The following is a 9,684-nucleotide window of genomic DNA, read 5'->3' as shown; positions in this document are numbered from 1 at the left end:
AAATTTAGGCTTGGTTGTTGATTGGTCGCTGTAGGAAATGCACTTGACTAGCACAAGGAATGTAACACATAGACATAATATACATGTATATTATGTCTATGATGTAACACCTGGTAGGCTAGGCCTATCTGGGAGCCATAATGCACATGATAGAGGTAGACCAATCGTAAATTCAGAATTGGTTATGCGACCCTACATTGTGTTAACACCATTTTTTACAAGACACAAAAGTCTACCTTATTTGAAGTCATTGAATGTTTAAGGTGGTCCTCTCATAATCTCTGACAAACAGGCATGGCAGCAGGCTGGCCTAAAATGGAGATCATTTTCGATAGCCCTAGAAGACAAGAAGTTTTTTTTATGGTTTAAATAATAGCAGTAACAGTAAGGGATATGCTTTTATCATAGATCTGTGTCTCCCTACCTTGATTAAGCCTGTATCCATGTTTTGCTTACGTTAATTCCTCAGGCCATCAGTGACAGCTAGGGTTGCCACATTTGATTTGTGTAAATAAATGCCTTTAATTATACCAGGCCTATTACTAATCATTTATTAACAAATGCTGCAAATGTTATAGGCCTACTGTTTAACTATCAGGCTAAATGGTGCATTCATTGTCACTTTAAGGTTGCTGAGTCTAAACGGTTCTTATAATGCCCTTTCACCAGCTCTTTTAAGATATAAGGCTAATCCATAAAACATTAACAATACTATGCATATAAGTTGTTCACCCTGTCGGCGTTGTGTAGGCCTGTGTAGGCTATCTCTTTTTCTTCGCCACTGGCCCTGACTTTGATTGTAGGCCTAGGCTATATCCTCCTCCGTCTCGCGCTCCATTTTATCAAACCAAATCGAACCGAAATTTCTTTTTTTTTTACCAGGTTACCCTCTCCAATCTGTTGCCTACCCGCACGCACTCACTCTCTTGGACATGCTTGCTGCGTGCGGCCGGTTGTTAGGTGATGCTGATAAGGTAAACTTTCGTTTCGCAGGTCTGCATTACAACCAATCAAATAAGCGCATGCCTGCCTCCGACAGCAGGATACAATCAAGATAACTTAAGAAAAATAGTAGGATTGCAGGAGCGGAACGTAGGTTTTATTGAAAGTGAAACTAGGGAATACTTCAAAAAATAGAAGTGCATTTTCACCAAAAAACGGGACATTTGGTGTCACGGAAAGATTATCAATTTTCCGGGACAGACATTAAAAAAAGAGAACAATCCCTACCAGAACGTGTGGTAAACTAGTGACAGCGTCTAGGCTTATCAAACTGTCTGCATTTGACGATATGCATCTTATTTTAATGTGGTAGCCTACAGAGTGACTGTGGCCTTAAGCCAGTGATTTCAATGTTTACATTCCTAGGCTTAAAAAAAGTCACTAGAGAATGTCACAAGACCTGTATTTTGATAGTAGGCTATCATATCCCCGTATCCTCGATGAGAAGGACTTTTATTTTTCAAGTAGTGAAGCTTGCACGGAAGTCAGACTGTAGACGTCAGTTTACTACTGGTACACAAAGGCACTGGGAGTCATCACCATGGCTGACATATCACTATACCTTACCAATGTTAATGTCACTGTTGGGCAGAAGATGGACATTGTGGAGACGGTAAGCTGTTTTTACAAACGTGAAACAGAAATGCCGATTAGGACTTCTACTGGGCCGAATGCATAGGCTACATGTATCTAGCCTGTCAGTTCTTCGGCTGCAACTGTTAGACAGTGCATATACATTCCTCCTCATCGTCTGTTTATTTAACGTCAGATTAAACTGTTTGGACCCAATGGTGTTCAGTTTGCACTGGAATGAAAAGCTTGTGTCCAAGATGACAGAGGAGGATCACTTGTCTTTCAAATGTGTGTTGCATTGGTTTTATCTTAACATAGTTATCTCAGACTTGCATTGGTTTTATCTTAACACCCTTGAAATCAATTAATCCAAAAACGTTTCTGGGGTTAGGTTGTGGAGACCTGTATTTGTGGCTAAACTGATTGTGTGTGTGTGTGTGTGTGTGTGTGTGTGTGTGTGTGTGCACTTAGAGTCCTACCTCAGGGAAGGATTTTGAGTGTGTGGAACTGGGAGACCTGGGGAAGAATGATCAGAGACAGGAGAAGACTCCTCGCCGGGTCATCCATTTCTCCAACGGAGAGACCATGGAGGAGTACAGCACAGACGAAGAAGAGGAGGAGGATGAGAAAGAACCAGAAAAGAAAGATCTTCTGGCTCCAGTTGACACGGTGTGTGTGAGAGAGAGAAAGAATGAGAAAGAGAGATCTTGTAGGCGGTTGGATATTTTAAGCATACTTGCATATTCCTTCATTTTTCAAAGAGTAAGTGCATGGTGTTCAGGGTAATGCTGTTTGCATTTCAGTCCAAGCTGACCTGGGGCCCTTATGTTTGGTTTCAAATGTGGAGAGCTGCCACATCTACAATCTCAGGTGAGCCATGGCTGTAGACATTGAAACTGTTGTAATTCTTGACAGTCGGTGAAATGATCATATGGACCCTTTCAAGAGAGTTCCATTATCAGCATCATAGTTGGCCCCACAAGACTTCTTTTTTAACATTCCATATGTTATCTTAATGCAGAGGAAGTAGATTGGGGCCCAAATAGAACGTTCAAGCATTGTTTTTGTTTACCTTGTTGAAAGGGTCCATACTCTTGAGTTGCTGTAATGAACTTGACAACTAGTTTAAATAACCAAGATTGTTATGTGTTTTTCTTTTTTTCTTTTCAGCATGTGATTACTTGGGCGAGAGGATGGCATCACTCTTTGGTATCACCTCTGCCAAATACCAGTATGCCATCGACGAGTACTACAGGATAAAGAAGGAGGTTTGTAAACCTTTGACTTGTATTGTCTCTCTCAGGTTAAAATCGGGTTGATTGATAAAACGGAATGATTTGTGATTTGTGTCTGAATCTGACATGAATGAAATATACAGAACTCTCATTATGTACACTTGTATGTCACTTGTGATTTGTGAACCAAGATTTATCCGTGTTTAATCCTGATAGCACACTTTCTTTCTGCCTCTCATAATGTATTGTTTTCAGAAAGAGGAAGAGGAAGAGGACAACCGCCTGTCGGAGGAGGCCGAGCGGTACTTTGAGGAACAGCAGGGTTCCAACAGTGAGACCCGGGAGCCTGAGACACACCAGCCGGAAGGGACAGCCCCTCAGGTGACCCACGGAGACCCTCAGGCTCCAGCCGCTACTGCAGTTAGCATCCCCGCCATCGTCACCAGCACTTAACCAAAGCCACAATGGCCCGAGTAGCCAAAACGTTACGTTGTTTCCATTCAGGTTTTTGAGTGAGGCAACTAGAATTTTTATTTAGTGCACTAGTCTGGTTTGTTTCTGAGGGATTAACCACACAGGACGTTCGGCCATAGGTAGGACTCCTGTGAGCTCCTGTGTTAACTCTGCGTTCTTCGCCAGTGGCCTTACTAGACTGATCCCAAAGCAGAATACAGCTGCTGCTGCTGCTGCTGTTGCTGCTGCTGTTGTCGCTACCAAGACGTTATGAAGGACCAACAGAGTTGTGGGATGGGGAATCTAACATTGCCATAGACCTAAATGCACTTCTCACATAGGAAGCCTAAGATGTTCTTAGAGTCAGTTCACGTAACACTAGACCTGAGATAATATCTCAACTCAACACTTCTTTTTACATCATGTCAACACTTTAATTAGGTATTTGTTTCTTCGATAGGCCTTCGATGATAATGTGGCGAGGTATTCTACACGATAATCAGCCATCTCCCACTAGTCTTAAAAGATACAAAGCTGGGAAAAAGGCCTTAAACTCTATGACTCACTGATGAGTTGTAATAAACCTTATTATTTATATATTTATTTATTCTTTTTTTCCTGGAGGTTTTTTTACGTTACGTAAAGTTTTGTATTATTTTTTTTGTATTTAACACACTCTAATAAAACTGTCTGTAATGCATATGGATGTTCCTCATTTGTGCCTTTTGTTAATATTCTTCTTCTTTGTGTAGCCTACTCTCCTTATCTGTCTGCCTGGTTTCGCTTGTTACGTGTGTTTGTAGTAGGGGCTGACGTCTTCCCAGTCGGCTACAAAGGGCCTCTCTGTCCGTGGAAGGTCCGAGGGCAGCTGAGGTCATTCTGTCAGACTGTCAGACATGCACGGAGTGCACCCGGGGTGAGGTGAAGGCAGGCAGATGAAATTCAGAGCATGCGAGTCCAATCAGTAACCAGTGCACAAGGAGCTGAGCCTGCCTCGTAAGGAATGACTTGTCCTCCTGCTGCCCTCTCAGACTGTCTTCTTAGATTCATACAGTATGTCTGCTCATAATATGAGTTTTTTTTTCACCAAGCTGTTTATTCAATAAGACCACTGAAAGATGATTTTGTTCAAACCTTGTCTATATCATAAATGGGTCTCAAGACCTGTAAAATAATTCTGTTCAAACCGTATGTCTTCATATTTTTAGCCCTTGATATCATTTCAGTTTTACAACCTGAAAAATGCATTATCTGGGAAGCCATGTTTGGACATTAATGTATTGCAAAGTATTCATAGCATAGCCCAAACTTTGTAGGACGGAGGACAGACTGTTCTTGGCATGACTGAACCACTAAAAGTTTGTATTGCATGCTCAAGGCCCTATATTTGGGAATAAAAGTGCAATAATAATGACATTATTAAGTTGTTTTTTGTACCCATTTGGTATCAATTATTATATTTCCTTTAAATGCAATATCTTATTAATGTTGTGCCAATATTTAAAGTCTCCACAAATAATGGGCTTTTCATAGATACATAGGAGAGATATTAAATTCCTAGTGCTATTCATGGGTTTCATCAGGTCCCTTTCCACAGGTGTATTAATCAAGCACCATGCAGTCTGCATTGATAATTAAGGTGCTTGATTTTATACTCCTGTGGAAAGGGACCTGATGAAACCCATGAATAGGTAGGGGATTTCACACAGCAGCCAATCAACAACTATGTGGAAGTAGCTCATTGTATAGGCATTTAGTGTACAAAATGGCAATGTTGTACCATAGATACATATATAATGTATGTACCATAGATACATATATAAAAATGGAAATCAATGAGCATACAGTACAGCCTCTAAATGGACAAGTCATACTGAGCACATGTTTGTGTTCCATCAAGTCTGATCAGGCTACAAATAATACTTGTTAAGATATTGACACCCAAACATGGCTTCCAAGATAAGGCATTTTTGAGAATCTAATAACTAAATAAATCAAGGAAGATCAAAAAAAGGAATTGTAAAAATGGAAAAAACTGAAGCGCTCTGGTCTCTGGCGGAACTTATGCTGTAATATTTAGCTTTATGATCAAAGGAGCTGGTTACAATAGAAATTATAGCGGTGCGATACGTAATAGACCAGACTAGAATAGACCAGAAACTATCTTTACACTCCACAAACAGAGCGCTAACACTAACACACCCGGCTGTTAGTTTTGAAACCTAATCATTGTAAAGACAAACTTTTAGCAAAATCTGAGACGGTGTGGAACCATTTTCTTGGATTCTGTCTGATTTGACACTGAATGACCCAATAATTCTTTAACTGTCTATTTAGAAATGAGCTGTTTCTAATGCTGTTTTTAAAAAGCGCGCTTGGTCAGAAAAAGGCCACCACTGTTTATGTTTATTCAACAGAATAGACCTTAGAATATGGTGATCACTTGATATATTTGTTTTAAAAATATGACTAAATGTGCAGTAGGTGAGTGAATAATGCAGAATCTGTGATGTAACCTGTTAGTCACTGGCTGTGAGTCTAGTGTGGAGATTCCAGTAGTCCAGTCAAGTGGACGGCTCTTCCTTATCCTCTTTTCCCTCTCTGTTGGTCTTAATTTAAAGTCCTTATCCACCACAAACCGCACAAGAAAGGGTTTTGTCAGTGGACAGTACAATAGTACGCTCTGTCACAGAGAGCTATGGCAGGGGAAGAAACTGTGGTATACACAGACGCACACACAAACACACACACAAACACACACATCCCATCTGCTGGGAATCACACACACACATGCTTCATACACAAATGAAGTTACCGGTTTTGCCTCCCCTCACCCAACTGCTGACGGTTGCCTTAGTCACCATTCAGCAACTTTCCATTGTCTGAGACATTCCCCAGGCCAGAAGCACATCTGGCCTGTATAATGGCACGCTTTATAAATGTGGCTTTGAGTAATGTGAGGGTAGGGAGTGTATTGAAGTGTGTAATATCTCAGAATAGAACGCAACCTCACGGATGGTCGTATGACCAGCGGTCAGGAAAGGAATGCTGTGACTGGTGTTCTGCCATGACTAGTCACTCAGGACATCTTGACTCACTGGCAGAATTTTCACATTGTTGTCACAGACCACAGTGCAATCAACCTTCAAGTGCAGACCTCTAGGTGGTGCTAGAGTGCTGTTCCGATGCAGCTTGTGAGAACCAAGTGTCGGAATAATCACTTGCATGAACAAGTGGAAAAACTAGTGGTTATACCTTGAGACTAGCGTGTGGGTGGTGGAAGGTCGATCAATGCTATCTGCTGTTTGATGTGTGTCAGAGGGGGCTAACTTGAAGGAAAGATGCCGGTCTTTAGCAGTGATTCTGAACACTGCTTGTTATGGGAAATTGGTACAAAGGCACTGCCTGTGCTCAGCAGAGTTGACCACCCCCCTGAGTATATTTAACATTTTTGGGGAAGCAAGAGGTTGGTATTTTTGTGTGCTCTGAGGCTGAGTCGCACGTTTTGTGGTTTTGCACACATCCAAACTCAAACACAAGTCAGACATTTTACAGCTGATACTTCTGGGCTTTATTTTTGTTTTCTTTTGTTTTCAAAAAAATGTCCTAACCACAGTCGAACATGTTCTTCAAATTTCCCCAGCGTTGTCCTTTTTTTTTTTTAGACTGCAGCCTTGTGTCCTAGTTAGTTTTCATGAACGAGTCAAAGTGAGGAGTTTTCACATTGTGTACATTCCAGCCCGGGCTTTGGCAACATAAGACTTTTTTTGTTTGTGTTATTGTTGTCGTTTCCTCTCTGGCATACCTCCATCCATCTCACTATTTAAAACCAGCTGATGGAGTGGGCGTCTGGGCGCCTTTTTTTAGTCGGGGCCTAACAACAGACACCTGCATTCAGGCAGCCAAATGCTACTGATGAAAATAGCAGACGCCTGTCCGCAAAGCCCCACCACGGCCCTCCATTTAGCCGAGGCGAGGGGGACTTCCAGCATCCGTCCTTACACCTCCCCCCTCGCTGTCTCGTGTGCACTTCCTAATGCTGCAGTCAAAACAAAGCTTGACTCTTTCTCAATGCTATATAGGTGAAGCTTCAAGGTTCTGTACACCAAAGCAAGAGTCGAAGCCAAAATGCAAAACAACACAAGTCAAACAAAAGCAACCTAAGACCATGCCTGGGGGGTCTCAGAGCTCTGAGAAGGAAAGCATGAGCTGACATGCTATACATGTGAGCGGTTTTAAGATGGGGAAACTGACACCTTGACATTTTAGTGCATACCCATTTCAGTTACATTTGCATTTTAGACGTGTACCAGTTTTTAAAAGTCAACAGACTTCAAGTCTGGATTCCAATGCCAAGTATGTGTGCAGCAGTTGGCCTTTGCAACATTCCCTGCCCATACAGCTAAAACCAAACCCCACCCCATGTACTTCATATAGTTTCTCGTTTTCGTTTAAGGCCCTGTAATTGCTTGGAGTTTAACCTGCATGTCTCACACCTTATTATATCTCACGCAGAGTTTGACAGTGACATGCATGTCTCAAGTGGAATGCAATTTGGGGGTTTCCTCCCTCTTTCATCTGGCTAAATGAGCATCCAACTGGCTGCATGATCACAGACATTAGTGAAGAGTCTGATGGTTAGGGTGGGGGTGGGAAGCTTCTTTGTAGACATCTTTTTGCACAGCAGGTTTGCCGTCTGCACCAAAAAAGAGAGCGTATCTCTCTCTCTCTCTCTCTCTCTCTCTCTCTCTCTCTCTCTCTCTCTCTCTCACACACACACACACACACACACACACACACACACACACACACACACACGCTGGTTCACTCACAGAGCCATGGAAAGTCCCTGGCAGGACACCGCCTCTCTGTTTTGCAAATGCAACCAGGCTGTGTGACTTTGCTACCACTCCACGGTATGGTATGGTGATCTGCACAAAGACCGCACGCACACACACGTGAAAAGATAACCCGAGAGAGAACTGCCCTACTGTGATGCCCACACAGTGACCATTTATTTGGCATTTACTTGCATTAATCAGTGAATAAATAGAAAGCACACTGTACCTATCAAGTAAGACAAGAGTATTTGAGATCTGACTCTTTTATGTTTCATGTTTTCCCTCTATTCTCTGTGCAGGCATATCATATCTCATAGCTATATCTCTCATGTTTACTCATAAAAGGAGGTGATTTTCATCTTGAGGAAATAAAACCTTGTGACTTGTGTCTTTCAGTGTTTGTTGTCTCTATCCGGATTCTTATCATTCTCCGCAGGAGGAAGTGAAGTCCCCTTGATTTTCTAGTTCTGTTCAGCTCATGAAGTGGTCTAGTCAGAAAGGAAGGACCCCTTCCGGTAACGCTTTAGAATAACATGTGCTTATTAGGTATTAACAGTGCATAATAAGCAGTTAACAATTCATTACTAACAGTTAGTTAACTGTTGTTATCCTTTAATAACATTAACTAACTGTTAACATGCAGCTTGTAAGTGTTAATAAGCAGCCTTTTAAGTTACTTACAAGCATATTTGTTAACAGTTGTAAGTGTTAACAAGCAGCTTGTTAATGCTTGTTAATGGTGTATAAGACAAAGAGGTGGATAACTAATACGCTTATAAGACCTTTCTTTGTTAACTGCTTATTATGCACTTTTAATACCTAATAAGCACATGTTATTCTAAAGCGTTACCCTACTTCCTAGTAAAAGCTGACGGTTTTAAAAGTTTCACAACAAAAACTGACAAATGTTATACAGAGAATTCAGCTGTCTCTTTTTTTCCAAAGGTATTACTTAACACAGTATATTGTTTGCACACATTTAAGCGACCAGCCAAGCTTCTTCTGTTCTTCCAAGAATTACAATGCACTCTTAGTACTCTAGTTTTCTTTGATTTTCTGCAATGGTTCCGTATTTTGCTGCATGCTGCCCTCCATGTAACCAAGGCCCAATTGAAAACATCCTCTTTTCTAAAACTGGGTGTGGTTTGAAAACATTCCCACAGAGTGTAAAAAGGTTACTGTGAGTTACATAAAGGCGGTAGCCATAGAGACTTATCTGAGATGGTAGGAACACAGTGTTCCCTCCACACCCTCCTTTGGCTCACAGACTGTGCCACCCCAAACACTGACTATGTAAACAATGTTACCACTGACGAGTTGCTTTGAATACGTTTTGTTTCATTCCCTTGTTTCCTCCCTCGTGACATACGGCTCACGGACCATCTGTGCAGACCCCGCCGTGTCTTTGCCCCATATGAAGTGCTGTTTCTGAAGCCTCTGGACTCTGCTGTGCCATTTGGACATTTGAAACATCACAAGGGCCTACCTGACAATGCTTTATTGCTCACAGGATTGTCGTTATGTGTTATTTTTGTCTCCCAAGAGGAAATGCTAACGATAAAAGAGAACCAACATCCAGG

At 41.7% G+C, this 9,684-nt stretch overlaps 1 protein-coding gene across 2 annotated transcripts; it reads left to right on the top strand.

The window, feature by feature from the left end:
• The first annotated feature begins 1,481 nt into the window (after window positions 1–1,481).
• Window positions 1,482–4,674, top strand: LOC125299921 (protein FAM177A1-like). Of its 2 annotated transcripts, XM_048251428.1 has the most exons (6): window positions 1,482–1,615; window positions 2,047–2,244; window positions 2,379–2,445; window positions 2,746–2,843; window positions 3,066–3,191; window positions 4,067–4,674. In XM_048251428.1, exons 1-6 carry the CDS (start codon window positions 1,544–1,546, stop codon window positions 4,067–4,069), a joined length of 564 nt encoding a protein of 187 aa, XP_048107385.1. In that variant the 5' UTR covers window positions 1,482–1,543; the 3' UTR covers window positions 4,070–4,674. The 2 variants fall into 2 exon arrangements, with proteins under 2 accessions (XP_048107385.1, XP_048107384.1); XM_048251427.1 differs by lacking the exon at window positions 4,067–4,674 and having other exon boundaries at window positions 3,066–3,963.
• The last annotated feature ends 5,010 nt before the right edge of the window (window positions 4,675–9,684 follow it).

The sequence above is a fragment of the Alosa alosa genome, chromosome 8, assembly GCF_017589495.1.
Source record: "Alosa alosa isolate M-15738 ecotype Scorff River chromosome 8, AALO_Geno_1.1, whole genome shotgun sequence".
In the NCBI taxonomy this organism is placed as follows: Eukaryota; Metazoa; Chordata; class Actinopteri; order Clupeiformes; family Clupeidae; genus Alosa; species Alosa alosa.
Note: the sequence above shows the minus strand (reverse complement) of the source record. Positions and strands in the feature narration are given on the sequence as shown.